The 19,646-nt window shown below is 37.4% G+C and overlaps 1 protein-coding gene across 18 annotated transcripts in view; it reads left to right on the top strand.

Annotated features, from left to right (window-relative positions):
* HDAC9 (histone deacetylase 9) overlaps nucleotides 1-19,646 on the top strand; it is a 457,908-nt gene that overhangs the window by 419,856 nt on the left and 18,406 nt on the right. For 17 of the 18 annotated variants that reach the window (XM_014894384.2, XM_088162701.1, XM_088162750.1 and 14 more), the window contains 2 exons: nucleotides 8,351-8,484; nucleotides 17,279-17,363. In XM_014894384.2, the coding sequence (XP_014749870.2) occupies nucleotides 8,351-8,484; nucleotides 17,279-17,363 (219 nt within the window). The remainder of the gene's footprint in view (nucleotides 1-8,350; nucleotides 8,485-17,278; nucleotides 17,364-19,646) is intronic. The other variant, XM_088162739.1, reaches the window with a different exon arrangement.

Consider the following 19,646-nt stretch of genomic DNA (forward strand, 5'->3'; position numbering starts at 1 on the left):
AGGTCCTCTGACTTCCCTTAAGATTGCTCTCATGCTATGGTAACAGAATAGATAATGGTAATTTGCTTATATATGGATCCTGCAGAATCAGGAGTGATTCTACTCCTCACTCTGAGAAAATCCAGAAAGCAGTACTCCTTGGCTGTTCAGTCACCTGAAGGTATCTTTCACCCATGTCAGCTAATGGTCATTGTTTTAACTTTCTGTAATAAGAAAAGGTAGAAAACCACTGAGTAAAGAACTCCATAAGGCTTCTGAACCACTGCAAAATCTCACAGAAAGACTCTTTCAGGTAACTGTATGTTGGAAGACTGGAAAGTCAGGGATGAGATATTCAAAATTCTAAGAAAATTATTTATTCTCATATGTATTTCTTGATTTCTTGGGGGATTTGGGGGTGGGGTGGCAGATGAGAGGGTTGGTGTGGTAGAATTTCTGTGGAAATAAAGAGACAAGAAAATAAAAATGCCTTCTACATATTTCTACCTGTTGTGCATGAGGACAAAGTGGCATCAGTCCTGCCTTGACCTGAAGCCCATGCAGCTCCCTGTCACCTTTCCTTGTGCTCCCAGCAGGTTAAGGCTCCTGCAAACTCTGCTGTGTAATAACATGACTGACAAGGTTCTGACATGACTTCTCTATTCATGGAAAAGGCTGGATAGAGTCACCTATGTAATTCAAATGGTAGCTACAGTTGCCTTTACAATTCCACCATTTCAAGGCATTTGTGTGTCCTTTTAATAGTATGAAAAGTTACAAAAGGGCTGTTGTCTGGGTTGAAATCACATCCTTAATTCTTACATGTTTTTGTAATACAGCAACATAATAGAAAGTAGCTCAATGTATTTTACTTGGAAATTGCAATTAAGCAGAAGACTGTAAGAAGTCAGACCCCAAACCTAGTTTCAATACTATTTCCTCTAGCGAGTTTTACACATTACCTTTTCAATAAGTGGTGACAGGCAGTGCATTTCTGGGTGATTATAGCATGTGTCAGGTGGGGTTAACAGGCACAGGGCCAGAGGGAAAGTGAATAACTATATGAGATGTACAGTAATCCCTTAGAAACGCAGTGCCTTATTCCCTTCAGATTTTATAAAATGATGTTTATTAAACAATGTGATCCAAATCCTGAGGGGCACTAGACCTCTGATACTAATACTGAGTTCACCAGGAAACTTGTTGCCAAATTGGTCAGGAAATAGAGTGTTTACCTCAAGTCTATCCACCTACAAGAACCTCTCCCTGATATGCTTATTGTATGTATGTCGCTAGCCTTGGAATGATGAATGGTCCACATCTGGAGGCTTGGTCTTTAGATAATGGTATATGCTGATTAATGCTGGCTAAGGAACAAGCTCTTAATTTGATCTGATATGTTGATGTGGTAGGGTCAGTAAATGACTGAAAATAAAATGAGAGCCTTAATTTCTATGCTCTGAGAAACTGTATAAGTTGGAAAGATCCTTTAGTCCATGTTAATTTTCTTGGCAGAATATATTAGACTATCTTCAGAAAATGGCAGTCAGTTCTTAGGTTCTGAGTGATGGGATTTAAATCAGATTCTTAGTGTTAGCCTCCTGGGTCAATTCAGCATTAACTGACTTGGATTTTCATCAGTTAGAAAAAGAAATAAGGCTAGATCTTCCCACTGGATTGTTTTCAGTTATAACTCAGTGCCCACATTTCAGCTATCCATGTATAACAGCAGAATCTTTGCCCCACATATTTTAAAAACGTGTCAGGTTGATTTTATAGGCAGTAGCATTATAATAAACTTCTCCAAACTTAATCAAACTTACAGATTTATTTGGATAGTCAATAGTAGTATCTGATTTTCATTCCAGCGTGGATTAGAAACAAATTCCTCATACTTTGAATTATTTTTTTATCAGATGTCTTGTTTTTTAGCCAACCCCTTACTGACTCTAGACTCAGATTTGAAGATTTAATCATCTGTAACTTGTAACATCAGATGCATATATTGTATATCAGTTTAATCAGGCAATTTGATCAGATTTGGAAGAAGTTATTATGATAACAGTAATACCACATGCTCTATCAGCTTGGCAGATTTCACAGTATGTGGGACAGATTTTCACAGATAATTATGAGTCTGATTAGTCTATCTCCACAGAATCCTTTTATAGGGTTTTAGTCTCCAAAAAAAAAAAAAAAAAAGAAAAAAGCTCTCCAAACACCATGGAGAATCCCCTCACCTCACAGATGAAGCAACGGCCTTTTTCAGAGAGATCTGAATCTAAGACTCTGAAATACCACCTTCCTATATGAAGTCCTACAGCTTCTCTCTTCTGGCTTCTGCTTTCTGATGCAGAACGAAAAAAACCCAAGGAAGATCTCTGTAGGACGGATCATCTTGCATCCTGTCTGACTTCACTTAGTAGAGGATTTTCTAAATAGGAAGCAAAATAAAAAAGAGAGGAAGGATAGCAGGACAGTGAAGAAATTATTAGTTGGGCCAGCTATAAGAAGGGGCAGACATTAAAGAAATGTAAGGAAACAGAGAAGAAAGGAAGGCACAGAGCAAAGAGCTAGTAAGAACAGGGCTAAAAACGTCCAGCCTGTTTTGGGAATATCCAAAGGTTCCTGATTTGACTTTAGAAGCTGAAATTTGTGGTTGAATATTTTCCCTCTGAATGCATATAACAGCATTTCAACAGTTCTAAAATCTTCATAATTATTTTGTATATTACTGTGACCTTTCCTGGGGGGTGCCGGTTCCGTAAAGCTTGATAACACAAGTTACAAAATAAATGCTATCCTTTTATTTTTACCATTAATTAATTGGGAGAAAAGTTTGGGGGAGTGTTCTTCCTCTGTATATTTTCTCTGAGGAACATTTTGCCTGGTGGTCTGTGCTGCCTTGTGTGCTGAAGGTGTAAAAGTTCCTCCCCCCTGAAGGACTAAGCAAATGCTATGGACTGTATGACACACTTGGATACATCTATATATCAAGTGGGTTGAGAATACCATCTTACTGAGCATTGCAAGATCCCCCCTTTCTGTAGTGAGACAGGATTACAGTATTTGACTTTCAAAGAGGTATGCTATGTATCCTTGAATATATATTTAATAAGTTATGTTCAGTGTAACAGCTAAAGAGCAGCTAATTATGAAAAACATATTACTGTAGACCTAAGAGGCATGCAATAAAAACAACTATTACATAAATTGTTATTCCATAAAAATGTGTTCCTGAGACTATTGGTATTTATTTAACATACAATTACTGTCTAATTTAATATAAATTAAATGCCTGCTTGAGACACGTAATTTGAAGTGTTACTGAGTTTCCTTCTCCCATATTAAAAGCAAGAAATCAGCAGCTAATGCCTGGAGGCCAAGTGTACCATTTAAATTCAGGTACCTCAACACTAACATTTGCAATTTCAGCCATTTGGAAAATGTTTTTCATAGGAATGTAGTTGGCGTTAAAATCTCCTTTTCCCCCTCACTCAAGGCCACATCCTGCCAACTGAGTCAAGTCTCTGACTTCATCCAAATGAAGTTTTGATTGAATAAAAGGTCCTGAATTAAGAGCTGAGAGTAAAATATGTTCTCCTATCATAGAACACAAGCTTTGCAAAATGTCCCAGCCCCTGCTAGTGCTGGAAGGGTAAATTATCATTTGACTCCTGTATGGACATATTTATTTAGGACACGTAGCCTGGTGACTCAGGAAGTTATGTAAAAACTGACCCAGTTAATTTTAGATGCTATTGTTGGAAGAATATCAATGAAAATTAATCAAATAGTCACGAAAGAACCACAGGGAAGGAGCACGGAACACTGGTGGGTAGAATTTTGGCAGCGATCATCGCAACAGTTTTAATGAGAGGAAAACACATTGTCAAGTAAATTAGAGAGTAATGACATGATTAAATGGTAAATAATAGTTAAATACACGCTTGGAGGTCCAGGACAGAGACTGTGGAGGTTTTGTGTTTTGCATGTATTCCTCTCCAGGCTGGTCTGAGTATCCAGAGGAGCTCACCAGAGCTCTGCCTGTAATTTAGGGTTGGGTTATAGCTTTTAAGACACTGAAGCCAAAAGAGCTGTTGGGGCCCTGCTGCTGAGGCTGAAAAAGCTGATGCTTTCTCCATAACTCTAAAGCTTCTCCAACCTTTTGGTTGTTGACGTGTCCTTGTTCCTTCACCAGCCCTCTCCCATGAGCAAGGGCCAACACCACGGCTTTGTTCAGCCTGCCATCATCCGAAAAATGACTGTGCAGGAGACATCTGCTCTCCTTATGCATAGTGGGGGAGAGGAAAGGAGTGTCTGTTCTGCTGAGGCAGGTTTAGTCCCCATTAACTGGGTGTTTGCACATTTGCTGGCAAGCAATTTGAGTTGCATATATGACTGTTTATGCAAACTAGTGCTGAGGTGCTGGCTGGGAGTTTGCCCCATCCATATGACTCCTTTCCCTGTCTGCTGAGGAAAGGATGCAAAAAAATAACATTCACAAGTTGTCTTCATTCTCAAATGCTTCTTTTGCAAAACGGGAAGTTGTCCATATCAGCTCTGTGGTTAGCTTTACTTCAACCACACATAATGCAACACATGGTTATGTAATGATCCTGTCAGAGGGGAGCTGGATAAGAGGTGTTTTAACTGCCTGCTGTTTGCCACTGTCCTTTTCAGGTTATCAGAGTAAGGATACCTGAGAAAAAAACAAAAGAAAACTGAAATAACTCAGGATTCTCTTTCTATGGTTTTCAGTAAGTCCAGTTAGAGTACAGTTGCTCCACCGATTTTGGTCAAATGAGGCTTCAGGAACATCACCCATGCCATTCCTTGCTGCTTAGCAGAACTAAAAAGAGTTTAGGGGGAACTTATCTGTTGCAAATAGGAAAAAAAAAAAACCAAGATCCTTACAGGGTCACCAGTCCATCAGTCCACTAAAACATGAACTACTTCCTTAGATGGTAATTCAAGTGATCAGCACACTCTGTCCCTCAATAATAGCCTGCCAGATTGCACGTTAGTATAATAGAATAATAATTTTCTCTTTCCGCTTTCCGACACTAGAATAATTTCTTACACAAGTCTGAGTATTGTATCTCTTCTGATAATAGTACTGCAGGAGGCGAAAAGGTATAATTAAAAATTACACATTATGGTTTTGTTTTGAAATTTTGTATTCTTACTTCAAAGGTTGGAAGATAACAGCTCATATACAGCTTATCTCTGTGAGGCATAACATGGTTTATAATTCTTAATCTAGCCTTCTCTGCTTGTTTGTACATTGTGCACCTCTGTTTTTTTTTATGTAGAAAATATAAAACACTTGGTGAGTTGGAATTTCAGAATTACTTAGGAGCTTTTTGTTTCTTGTGGAAATCAAAGGTTAATAATATTTAATAGGATGATAGCAAATGAGTATTTAATGCTTTTGCAAGTTCTACTCAGGATGCCAAAATGTTGGGTCTGTTGATGAAGCAAGTACTTTCAGTGTTTAAATTACATTTAAATTACAGAAATTATGAAAATAATAGCTGGCACAAAACCATTCTCACAATTTCCTGGCATACTGCATGAGCCTAATTTTAAAAAATGCTGCACTTCTCTGAAATACAAAATCATTGAGCACATTTACAAGAAGATTTCAGCAGGTACAGTAGAAGGGCCAAGAACTGCTGCTGATTTCTAGATATTCGTGTGAGTTGGAAGGCCCAGGATTCAAAATGCTTGTCTGACTCCTTTCTCACCTTAAGTTGGCCAGTGCTTGATCTCAGTATATCAAGGGAGATGACGGATCCTTTTAATGGTGCTTGTTACTATTTTCTTCTTGTTTTCATTAATCGTTTGGCATAAACTACAGCCCATCTTAAAACTATTACTTGACTGGGATTCCTTTCTTTCCATTTTCTTACTTCTGCACTCCAGGGGATTTCCCTGAGGAAGCTAACATCTTTCCTAGGTTGCTGCAGTGACACGGGATCCAAGTTTCTTTGTTAAGAATTTCCATAACTGATTCAGTCATTGGCAGTGTTGGTACTGTTGACTAAAGTTATTTCTTCATTTTCTAGCAAGTCACCTTTACTTTCTCAGGGTAGTTATACTGAAGAAAAGTACCATCATGTTAATCTGGGTTGGAATCCTTTTACCGTGATCTCTGTTTGAAAAGATACTTAATGTGAGCCTCATTGTGTCCTGATTCAGTAAGTGGTGATTATTGTAGCGTTGATACTAAGAAAATCATCAGGAAACCAAGCAGACAAACTAATATTGTAACAATGATGATGGATTATATTATGTATGGTTGTCTAAATGAAGAAAAGGCATAGCAAGAGTATTTACATTTGTTGCCCTACAAACCTCAGAAGATTACGATGTGGACATAGCAATATTTGCAGTCATACAAAATTCTCCAATGTGCAGGGGCAACATGGTAGGGCATTCCCTTCACAGAATCGGTATAATACAAAGGATAGTGTCATCTTAAAAGTGCTGTTGGATTCCTGACACACTCAAAGGGTGAATTATAGATGTGGGGAGCCTGCGCCTGTTCATTCTTCTTCATTTCCTGTAAATGTTCTATCTCTGACTCACTTTACACTGTTGGCACTCTCTTCTTACGGACCTAAAGATCTCATGTGTAACACGCAGACAGAAATAATTTCTGTAGGTAAAAGACAGCAGAAATTGGCTAAAGATCAAAGGTTACCCTCATTCCACTCCTTCCTTCACTTTTATTATCCTGTCTAAATTTGGTCCTTTGTAGAGAGTGGGGGGGGGGGGGGGGGAAGGGCGGTTGTTGGGGGGTTTTTTGTGGCTTTTTTTTCATGAGAGAAGGTTTAGTTTAAATGGGAATTTAAGGTTTTATTTGTTATTAAGCCCTTTATTTGAACCACAGTGTAGTTACTTTGCTAGAATCAAAACTGTGGTAGTTTTAGGGTACAGAAGATTGGGCAGTGGCTCAAGGAAACAGTATTTCACCTCAGGTGTTTCTATGATCATCTATATGTTAAGTAGCAAGTAGAGGAGTTTCTTTGCTTTGGGGCTTTTAGGTCTGTACAGCTAATCCAGATTTGATATAACTAAAGTTCCTAATCTAAAAATGGTTGGACATGTGCTTAACAGAGATGTCTATTTTATATCCTAAGATGAAAACAGAACTAAGTGAGTTTGGAGAATTTCTCTGGAAAATATGCTTGTAATTTTCACAGTTTTAATTTTTGGCGGTCTTCTTCATTGGAACAAAAAATGTTGATTTTCCTGTCTTTATAGAACTCCAGGGTTCAGCAGATACTTTCTAATGCTTTACTTAAGGAAATGAAATATGCTGGAATGAGTAGTGATGACCATCAATGGAGCAACTAGTACAGATCAAGTGGGAAAGTTAAGAACAAGATGTGATGTTTATTTAACGTCAATAGTTTCAAATCTTTATTTATCATTTCTTACTTGAAAGAGATTGAACAAAAACAATAGCTGTCCTAGGAAACTACCACAAAAATTCTTCCAAAAATCTTCACTCCAAATTGCCATATTTCATGCAATTTTTCTTGTCATTAAAAATGTAATAAATTAACTTTATTTGAATCACAGATGAAAACATTGTGGTAATGTCTGTGTAGTTATAGATCACCACAGAAAATGAAGTACCATCATTTTTGGCTATGGTGCAGAGTTTCTTAGAATACTCTTGGTCAGGAGTGAGTGATACTGGTAGAGATAGCTACGAAGTTCTAGACAGTTTCGACTTATACCAAAACCCTGAATTAAAGTTGTTAGTGCTGCTTCTAAAAACACTTCAAGATGGAGCTAAGAGGTAACATATGTTTCCACTATCTCTCAGTCCATGATTTTATATTATTCTCAAACCTCAAATACAAAGGAAGAAGTAATTTTTAAATAAAAAACCCTTCATCTACCATTTGGAAAGCACTATAATTTTTAATTATAGCACCATAGTTTAACTGCAAATATTATTTGTCATGTCAATGCCATAAGTGACCAGGGTTATGTCAGATCTCTCTAAATAACATGGCTATATGTCACACTGATATGCAAACAGGAATAGAATCCAGGGTGATAATGGTTAAGAAAGGTAAGAAGAGAGACATCCTCGTGTTTCATCTTATCTCCAGCAATGAGGGATCAGCATGAGGGACATTATCTCACATGTGCCTCATAAAAAATTCCTTATACTAACTCCAAATTATCTGGTGTGGGCCATGGTCAGAAACAGGGCACTGGACTAAGTATATCCTATGCTCCCTGTACATTATTCCAGAGCTTTCTACATTCTCATGCAGCAGCTGTGAAATATGCCTGCAATGCCTGTACTGCTCTAATTATTTGCACTCCTGTATTTGAATACCAGGTTTTGGCCACCTAACCAAGCAATTGCTGAAGCTGGCGGATGGCCGCGTGGTGCTGGCACTGGAGGGAGGACATGACCTTACTGCCATCTGTGACGCCTCTGAAGCCTGTATAAATGCCCTTCTAGGAAATGAGGTAAAACATAAATCATTCTAGGTGGAGAGAATGAGAAAAGTTTGCTGAAGCAGCTATCTTTGGTATTCTTTTAGTAACAATGGTGTCGGTCCTTTTTTTGTTTGGTATAAAAAACATGAAATTTGAATATGTCTTAGAAATTAACAGAACTGGTTTGCATAAATACCTCTAAATTAGATGATTATACAAATTCTTTAGTTTATGCCTAAGTTATGCCCAGGTCTGAGTCATATTTAAGACCTCCAAGTTGCTTTTAGTGATGTGCTGAGCATCAGGCTTGACATCATTGGTAGCCATTGGTGCGCATATCATCTACTAGAAATGGACCTGTTAGCCATCTATCATGGAAAAAAAATGGCTTTTTGAAGGTAACTGGTAATCTCAGAAACTGGGTATTGCAAAGGCACATATTTTGCAGTATTTTGACATTTCACTGCTGAAACTTTAATGAAAATGTGTAGAAGATAAAAAAAAAATTTAAATGAAGATTCAGGTTGATCTGTATGCAGTTGAAATGGAGTTTCCAAGAGTTACCAAACACTGTATATGTTAACACCTTTTATGAGGAGACTATAAGACTAAGTAAACATGAGTATGTGCTATTTATGTATACAAATGCGAGATAAGGATTCCTATTAGTGAAAATATTTCTGCTGTCCATTAAGAAAGATCTTTTATCCTATAAATAAATACAGTAAGAAGGAAAAAAAATTTCTGGAGGTGCAGCCAAAATAATTTACGAAGGGGCAAAAGCCTTTACCATAAATTGTGACTTTTGCAAGATCTTGTTATAAAGGGGAGTGTGCTACTTTGTTTTCCCCTCAGGGGAAGTCTTAATAGCTATATAATCTCTCCAATCAAATGTATTAATGCCAAATTGCTGGCTAGTCTGCCAGTTCCCTTCCACTTCAAGGCTTCCTACCTATGTGATTAAGGTGAAGTAATGTGTCTTCTGATGGATGTTGGGTAGAAGAATTTTCTAAATGTTCTTTTAAACCTTTGCTTTGCATCTTTATGATACACCAACAATGCCTATTATTTTTACATTATACATACAAGGAATAAAGTGTTAGCTTTTTCAAAATTATTCACATAAATATGAAATAGACACCAGAATAAAAAAAAAAAAAAAAAAAAAAAAAAAAAAGGTTTTGATGGGTTTTATCTACTGTCACCTTTGACAAACTCCATTAGGAAAGTTTTCCAATGTGGTGGTATATACACTACTAAAAAAGCTGTTCAGCTCAGCATTAGTTCTTTTATTTAGGTAGTGAAATATGGATTACAGAACCCAGCTTGAGGCATTTGACAACCTTAGTGAATGCAGCATTTTCTTCCTGATCAGCTGCCATTCCAGGGCACTCTCATTGATATTTCTGTTGCCATCTTCCCTGTGACAGCAACTTACAACATCAGCGGCTTTTCATAGAATTTCTAAACCCATTCCCTGAAGTTTTCTCCCTTGGAGTAATGTGAATAGTTCTATGCTAATGGTGGGATGTGTCCTTCTCTGTGTAGGTGCCTGGGTCCCTCTATCCAGTTATGACCATTTGATGGTGATACTCATTTATAGAACCTGCCTTATTTTGTGTTGCTGCTGTATCAAACCCAACTACTATTTCTGCTATCACTGAATGAGAATGAACACAAAAAACCCCATGCAGTCATTTTTAATTCATTTGTAAAAGAACATAGTCCTTAATGACTTGAAATATCTAAGGCAATAAGCATTTTTCTCATGTCCTTTTGCTAACAACATTGTCTTCTGGGACATGCATCAAATGGTTTGGTGCAGCAGAATTTCAAAGACAAAATATGCTACGGCTGAGAAGAACAGTACTCCAGAGAATGTTGCTACCAAGAGTACCACAAGAAACTAACATTGGCTTAAAAAAAAAGTAAAGGTGTTGCCGAGGAGCAGACACTAATGAGAAAGTCTGATATCTAGTTAGCAGTTAGAAATAGATTGATGGCAATTTGTACCACATGGCCCACAGCATATATATACACTGCTTGATTTCAGCACACTATTCATGAACTTGCACAGCAAACTCCAAGCATGTTCTGCCAAGCATGATTTTTTTTTTCTTTAAACAACCAATTACTATAATTTAAGGATACATTCTTCTCTGAATGCAATTCTTTGCAGGTGATTAATAGGATAATTATAATTTATTATCTACCTTTCACTTTTACAAATAACTGTATATGCTGCACCCCTAGTTAAAAACATTGGCAAGATTAACTTGAGTTCTAAACTCTACACATGTATTTGAACTCAAATTAGAAAGGCTGGGAAAAGCCTTTGTGAGGTACTCTGCAGTTTGTCAGATGTATTTATTCATGTGCTGAGGATTAGAATTCATAAACATTTTGCAGAGCTTTTTGAAAACTTTTTCTTTTCTTTTGTTGTTTTTGGCCAGGACTTTTCTATATAGAAATTCATTGCTTCATGTGTCTTATTACCAACAGAATAACACTTAAAAAAAATTCTAAAACTAGCCACAGCTTACAACTTTCAACTTTCAGGGAGTGCTGGTCTGATGTTACCTAAGAGGTAACATTAAATTTACAAGTGCAAAATGTCTTCTTAGTTTCTCTCAGAGAATCAAGAAGGAAAACAGGTTGACATCCAAAATAGATGTAATTTAATTTATACATGACTTATAGTTTAGTGATTTATTTAGTAAGATAACTTGTAACTCTTATCTTAGATTAAGAAATGAGTGAAGACACTAGGAAAATAATACTCTCTCAAAATAATATTCTGTAAATAATTTGAGCATGGAAGGACTGGTATACGTAACAGAGAATTTCGAGGAGATCCACACCCTTTCTGACAGCAACTGGAAAGAACACAACCCTATGGTATCTGAAATGGCTCTGTTTGGTTTGGCTTGTGAATACCTTCTTAAATAATAAACAAACTAAAAAGGAAATAAACTAAGGATAAACTTTATAAAGATAATTTTTAATTAGAAAGTTTACATGGAAAATGTTTTTTAAAATATTTTGATCTCTTAGGTTTTTCTCTCTATGCTTCTGTTTACAAGCAGAAAGTTTCCATGTCACTTGGAGAAAAATCCATTTGACAATTTGCAGACCTAATTAGAAGCACTGTAGGTTATCTCCTTGGAAGGAAATCTTCCTAAGAGGTGAGAAGAGATTAAGCAGCTGGGTTCCCTCGAAATCCAAAATGTAAACATAGAAAACCTTCTGGAAGGTGAAAAGGCAGGGTGACCATCTCATGATTTGAGAACTGGTCCATTAAAAGAGCATCTGTCAAAACAAAGGAAAAGATTAATTCAGATAATTCCAATAATTCCAGATAATTTTAAGCCTTTCTGAGGCAACACATTGGTTGTATAGATTTAAAAACTCATTTTTAAAATGTGTGTAGATATATATATTACTTCAATTAAGAAAATTGTTTAATATTAAGATTTATATTTTATTCCAAGAAGCCTGTGAAAATTGGGCTGAATATTGAGTTTTTTCCCCAAAATCTTCATTGTGGAGTATGGAAATTCCACTCTATTTTGCCCAACCTAGCTTTAGTGCTATAAAGTACTCTGCTGTGATTTTCGGTCCCTGGTGATGGTGAATAATGCTGCTCTAGACACTTAAGAGTACGTGTTCTGCTTTCTTTCCTCCACATTATTTTCGAAGAGGTGCTACTTGGATTTAAAAAATCCTGGGGCATGGGCTTTCCTTGAGTCCAGTATTCTAAATCTTACTTTTTATTTCCAACATAACTGCATTCAGATAGGGGGTTCTTCTGCAGCCAGAAGGAGTAGGGAGGTATTCATTCAAGCACAAAACTCTTTGAGTGAAAACCTAAGGATACAGCTATTCCTTCATCCCATCTCTTTTAAAGCAGCCAGGTGTGATATCTCCACAGGACACAGAAGTCAGTCTAACATCACAGTCCCTCTGATCTGCCTACAGGTTTGGGCAGTGTCTCTTAGCTCCCCGTGGCCACAGCAGTTTTCTGTGGTCTGTAACAAGCGATAATTAGTCACAGATGGGGTCATGCTCTTCTTTGCACAGAGGATGCAGAGAAGTGTAGTCCACAGTGTTTCTGCCCAGCAGGACCCTGCAGCAAAGGCACAGAGAGGATGCACGTCTGTTCTCATTGACTGAGGCGGCCAAGGCTGAATTTGGCCCCAAATGTGAAAACATTTTTAAGTGACTAAATTTAACGTCTTCTAGTAAATATTCTTCTGGCTTTGAATTTCATTCTGAAGCAGAATTTGACAAAACATTGTGATTGGTTGGCTCCCAAGCATGCTTGAAAACTTACACCAGACAATTTTCCTGCAGAGTGTGAAGTATGTGCTTCCTTCTTGCAATCTGTTGAGCTGGCATTTAGGAGGGGATGGTAATTTAAGTGGAAAGCTTGTACTCTGCAGCTTTCCTGCTGATGATGAAAAGTTGGCATTTTCTCCTTTGTGGAATTCGGTGTCAATCTAGGGCTGCTTGCCCGCTAGGCAGTGAGCTCTGCCAAGAGGGCATTAAAAGGAGTTATTTACCAGAACAGGTAAGCATTTCTCTCTCGGAAATGGAAATATTCATGGAAGTGAATATGCCCTGATATCAATTTTAAATTGCATGGTAAACTTGCTCACAGTCTCACATCCTCATTGTTAGTCTGACTCTAATACTAGAAAATAATTAACACTAAGCCTAAAACACCTGTCAACTGCTGCTTGCATAAACCCAGTCTAGAAATAGAGACCTGGATGGGATAGGCGACTGGAGCAATGTGTGTGCCAGAGGTCAGCGTGGTGACATCAAAGTTCCCAAGGTGGGAAGTGCTAGTCAGGAAGTGGTTTGGCCAAGGAAACAGAGAATATTCTGATTCCAAAGTTACATAAATCCAAGGTATCGCTAATGACCCTTTGTGTCTTTGAAATTATTCCCTGATGAAGTCTGATTTGTTTACTTACTGCATTATAACCCTTGATCACAAAAATACCTGCCTGAGATGCTTATATGTAAACAGAGAGTGCAGAAACTCTGAGAAAATTGCTAATATAAAAACATAAGAAGACCTGTGAGATCTTTGAACTTACTCATCTGTAATCCTAGGCAATGTTAAGAGCCACAAACCTCAGTCTTTATCCTGATAGGTTTTTTACATAGTGTAACCAAGAAAGGGGGGCGGTGCAGTTGTGGCACCCCTGAGGAGCCTGCCTGCCTCCTCCTCTTCCTCAGCTTCTGGCAGACTCTCTGTGCTCCTTACCTTCTACTTATACTTGCCTCACTTGTCAGTCATCTCTAACTGCACTCTGCAACATTCTTCAGTGAAGCTAACCTTGGTACTTTGAAACATGGCAGTGCTAAAGACAACACGGATATTGCTAGAATTTTCAGCTCAATGCAGACTGCTGTAGTTTCAGATTCTCTCCATGTTTCCAAGGATCAGTTCAGATCCCTTTCTGGGCACATGAAATTTCCATCATTAGTTCCTTCTTCAAACATTTGTTGATATGCCTCTGGCAGATTTTGGTATATCAAGCGATTTTTTTGCCCATTTACATTGTTTTTCCCATTTTGAAAATGATTAGTGGACTCAGTTTCTACATTAGTCTTCTGCTTTGGACACAAAAGCCCAATTCAGTCATGTAAAAGCTTTGAAAATGTGACTCTTTGTGTCTGGTCCAAACTGTCTCTCCAGTGGTTTGGTTATTTCTTCAGACTTGAGCTGTTCTTCTCTAAAAGATTTCTTTCCTGATGGTATATTTCCAATGCTCTTTTCAGCTTCATTTCTGTTAGCCTCCAGATTTAATAGCCTTCATAATCTGAATGCCAGTAAGTGTAGGAGGGAAGATGATGGTGCCATACATACCAGGTGTCGAGTAATTTCTTTTATTCAGTATTGGGTCTAACTGCTGATATTTTCCAGGGACACCTCTGTGTCTGTAGTTGTATGCAACCAGTGGATAACTGCCAACAGAATCCTCCTTTTGAATGCAGACAGTCTCATTTCAAAGGGTGTAGAAATAGCTGCCATAACCCACTGGCTTTATTTATGCAATGATTTTGTAATGGAACTTCATTTTGGGCTATGCAGGATATATGATGTAATGAACTCACTTGTGGAGCCTGATAAAATTTCCCTGATATGAAAGAGGGTCCAAAGTCTGTTGGGCTGTACTTAAGGATGAGACAGAAAGGCTTAGGAGCCTGACTCAGCCAAGCTTGGAATATAAAATGAAAGTTTTGTGGAAAAAAAGAGTTAAGGAAATGATCAAACATACCCATTATACTCACATCACCTACAAAACTGTTAGTGGTGTTAACAGATGGAGTAATGATTGGGCTATGTGTTGGATATTTTACCCTTTTTCTTCTTTTAATGATTCATTAGCTTATGCTAATTACTAAAAACACATCTGCCATTTCTAAATATTCACCTGATATGTCTAGATATTCAATTCAGCCTACTTGTTTTTTAAAAAATTCTATACTGATTAAAAAAGAGATGGTTTTGATGTATTAGAGAAAAATCAAACCTTTTGGATTTTGGCTCTTGCAAAAATTCAGCTTTAAGGAAGACAACAAAATATTCACCTTTTAATAGAAAATCTCCTCTGTCAGTTGTTTCCATCTTAATAATTAGTACAAAGGATCTGCATATAATTAGTACAAAAGGTCTGCCTAAAAAAGCTTATACTCAAAGGGCAAACCAAGACACAGCTCTCACATATTGCAGTCTGGCAATTCCATACCTTTTACTATTATTCCTACTGCTGTGGGCCTGGAGTTATTTTGTTCTATTTCAGGGAAGTGAATTGGTCATCAAAGCCTTAGGAATTAGGAAATTGATGAAACAGAACCTTAAACTACTCTTTGCTGCCCCTTACATGTTCCTGCACCCAGCATGACCAAACAGAGCTTCAGGCTTTTATATTCTTCCTGGCCAAATGATAAATTACTTTAAACAGAAAATGACTAGTGATAAAGCAAATGCTATTTATCTGCTTAACTCAAGGTGTGGATTATTGTTCTAAAATCTATAAAGCTTGATCTGTTGGTTGGCATTTTGGTAAATAGGCAGTTTCCCCCAAGGCACCTGAAAGAGTTACCAAATAGAGCCACCTATGAAGATGATAAAATAGATGTGGTTCAAGGATTGCAAAGGTATCTAAAATATTATTTGTACTGTAATTGCTGTCTTTGTGCTAACCCACGATACATACTAGATAGGAACAATCTTTCTTTGCACTTTGGTCTCTTTGTTAACCAAGTAGCACAGGGACCCAGTTAGGTCCAACCATCACTTCTCTGCATACTAGATCACTGAGCAAAATGGACTGATTTATCCTATTTGAAAACAAAACATAGTGCTATTGTTTCTAGCCAGAAGAAAATCTTCCAGCTGCAATCCCATATGGGCTGCTAAGGAAATAATGTCATGAACAGCCCTATTCATTTTAGTTACCAAGACTCCAAAGGACTGGTGGTATTTGCAATGTCTTTATTGCTGACAAGCATTCACTGCTGATTGCAGTGGCAGGATCTCAGAAGTTTTGGGATTTGTAGCTGAGCTTGCTTAAAATAGCACCACTGAGGGAGTATCCACACTGCAGTTACTTCCCACTATGTGTGCTTGGATCAAAGTTGATTTTATCTAGCTGGTGAGTAGCCATGCAGCAGTAGCAACCTGGAGGACAGTATCTGATGGCTACTGAACTATTAACTTCACAAAGGAAGCTCCTTGGGTGGGCTTCACTTGACCCAGTTTAAAATAGACCCAGGCATATTTAAGAAAGGAGTTTTGTCTGCAGTACAGATGTCTCCTGTCAGCGGTGGTTGAACTTCCTTAGTATTAGAGAGGAGAGATTGGCGTTGAGATTGCTCTTTTTTATCCACCTTGGCACAGTTGCTACTCCTCAGGATGCAAGCCTGCACACCCAGCCATGGCAGTTTTATGTGGGGAAGCAGAAGAGTTTCATGACTCTTAGCCTAGTTCAAGGAGAATTACAGTGCAAGGAGAAGCATTTAGCCCAAACAATTTTTTACCCTTTCTTCCTAGGAGAAAATGTGTGGAGGGTGGACAAAAAAGCAGATGTGGATGACATTCAAACTACAGTTTACTTTTTATATTTATCCACTTCAGGGCAAAAATAACTGTGCAGTAACTGAACAATTCTTTCTCCTAGTGCAGCCTTACTCAAAGAATGTACAATTAAAACCAGCAAATTAAAATGCAGCTGATTCTGTAAAAAACTTACTTAGGGACATTCACTGCTAATCTGCATAACAATTTTTTAATTTATTTTATTTGAAATTAATGTCGAGCTAGTAAAAGCAACTGTGTTTTATGGTTTTCCCCTCTAAACCTTAAAATGTGTAATGTGTAAGATGGTTAGATGAAATAACACCAAAAACATAAAGATAATAGAATGCACACTTTGGTTCCAGTGCGGCTTCAGCAAGGTTTTGTTTGGAGTGCCCAGCTGCGTATACAGATACAGTGGAATTTGGTTTGTGAGGAACCTACAAAAATTACACAAATAACTAGCATTTTTTAATGAATGATACACAGACATGCACCTGCTTCAGAGACTCCATAGATTAGTCTTGCAGCCAATAGAAAAGCCCCTTGGAATTCAATTACATGGCTGGAAAACAGAAAACAAAATCATGACTATACATTTAGAACTGATACCAGCAACATATTAACCAGTTCATGGGCTGAGCTTTTCTTGAGGATTAGATCATTTCAGTTTGTTTTATGTCCCTGTGGCTTATTGAATATTTATATTATTCTATTCTATTCTTTCAGCTGGAGCCTCTCCCAGAAGATATTGTGCACCAAATCCCCAATATGAATGCAATAGCTTCTTTAAAAAAGACCACTGAAATTCAAAGTATGTTTCTCAGTTTGAGTTGGTGGGTTAGTGGGCTTGGGGTTATTTTTTATTATTAATTAATGTCATAGATGCTACTGTTTCAGAGAAAAGAGTGGAAAAACGGTTATATATACATTTACATGCTGTGTCTAATATATATATATATATGCTTTTATTTTTCTTTCTTCAGCATCTCTTTTTTTCTCCCATGTATTAGCCTTGAAAAAGTAACCCATTAAAATCATTTAAACATTTCTGATTCCTAAATATTCCCAAATCTTTTCATTCCAGAGCAGCTTGGATGAAATAGATGTTTGTCAGGAGTGACAGGAACAGATAGGTAAATTAGAGCTCTAACAAATAGTTTGGTCAGACTCTGTTTTTGCAGCCTTTCTCAAGGTACTCACTTTGAAATTCACAGGAGCTTGAGATAAAGCTAAAAAGCTCCAAATAGGCGCTGATCTAACAGTGCTAAAAATTGCATTATTTTATTGTTACGTTATTGCTGCACTTGTGTGCTCTGACCCCAACCCTTAACTACTCAGATCCTTTAGAGCATTTGCTCACTGAAGAACCTTATGCCATCAATTGCTTTAATCCAACTGAGCACACATCCTTTAAATTCTCTAATCTTCTGGTCTCTGCCATTTTACTGAGCCAGTGGGAGCTTCCTGACTTCTACTGTTTGCTGGCTCCTTTAGAATAACAAATGAATAACAAATGTCTTCCTTCATTTGAGATGAACCACAAATGGTTGGGATTCATCTGCATAAAATAAATGCAGTTTTTAAAAGGGACTAGGCCCAATTCACTGTTCATGCAGTACTACTCCATCTGATTTTAGTTGCAAAGTGACAAAGAAAATTCATTGTAGGTATATAATTTATCATTCATATCCAGTAGACACCTAGATATGGCCAAGGCCTAATTAAATCAACTGTATATAATATATTCCAGTAAGTCCTTTGTGCTGAGTGGTATGTTCTTGGGTAACTCATGAGTTAAAATTCCTTGTTAATAGCCTGTTAAGGGTATGCAAGGAGTCAGCAGGTTAAGAAGGGTCATGTACTGTGCAAGATAGAATAGATTTGCAAATTATAATAAGGACAGAATGCTACACACAGACCACAGACACAAGAGAGATGCAATTGTTTGAACTAAAATATGTATGTAATGGAAAACGGATCTGAAACAAAAAAAAAGGATGACTTGAGAAACAGACAAACAGAAGAGTAGGAATACACACAAATGATGACTGTTCAGAGAGATGGCATGGCTTTTAGAACAAGTATATCGTGTATATATAGTGTAAATCTGAGAGCAAAGTCTAGAGATCTGCAGAACGACTAGATTTTGCCACAATTAGATTTCAGCTGACCTGGTACAGTCATGCAGTCCAGTGGGCTGTTCTGAAACCTTTGTCAGGCTGCTAAGGGTTTGGACTTATTTACACACAACATTCTACCTTTTCTTGCAACTACCTAAAAAGTTATATTTACCTCATTTTGTCTGGAGAGAGACCAAGTACAAAAATGGAATATGCTTAGATGACAGAAAGGAGCTCCGAGGAAGTTCAGTGCAGCTTTGTGATGCATATTTAGATCTAAGAGAAGTAAGTACCTGTTCAATATTTTAGAGAGTTAGGCAGGCTGGAGAGCATTAGGCTATTGATTAGCATCTCAAGAGGTACTGAGAAAGCTTGATTTGTTTGGATCATTGCATTGCCTTTGGATATTGGGTTTGTATTTCTGTGATCCAACTTTCATAATGAGTATTACCAACATTTTACATCAAATAAAACCCTCTCTGTGCTTTTTGCAAAACCTCGAAGCTACAATACTTCGAAACTAAGAGACAACTTTTTTCCTAACTAGAATAGAATTTCTATAAATGTTTAGTATTGACAGTGATCCAAAGCTTCTTTGAAAATGTAATACATTTGGAATTAGTAGTTCCCACACCCATGTCATAGGCTATTTCTAAACAATCTTGTTCAATAGCAAAATACCAACCCCAAACACTGTTTTTCGAGCAAGCCACGGTACAGCATGTCCAAACCTATGAAAGGCAATTACAAATGCCTATAGGAGTGACAGAAACATTCCCTTTTATTATTTCCTGGTAATAGTCAATGCTCACACAAGTCTTTGAGGGAGGCTTAAGCATATTTTCATGCTGAAAAATGGTATGCTTTTACCTAGAAGACTGATTTGGTTTCATTGGGTTTTTTTCTTGCTCTCTATGATTGCTTAAGTTTTGCATGAATGAAACCAGCAGTATGCTTCATTCTTTCCCTTGAGC

This window comes from Sturnus vulgaris, chromosome 1 (genome assembly GCF_052056855.1).
Source record: "Sturnus vulgaris isolate bStuVul1 chromosome 1, bStuVul1.hap1, whole genome shotgun sequence".
In the NCBI taxonomy this organism is placed as follows: domain Eukaryota; kingdom Metazoa; phylum Chordata; class Aves; order Passeriformes; family Sturnidae; genus Sturnus; species Sturnus vulgaris.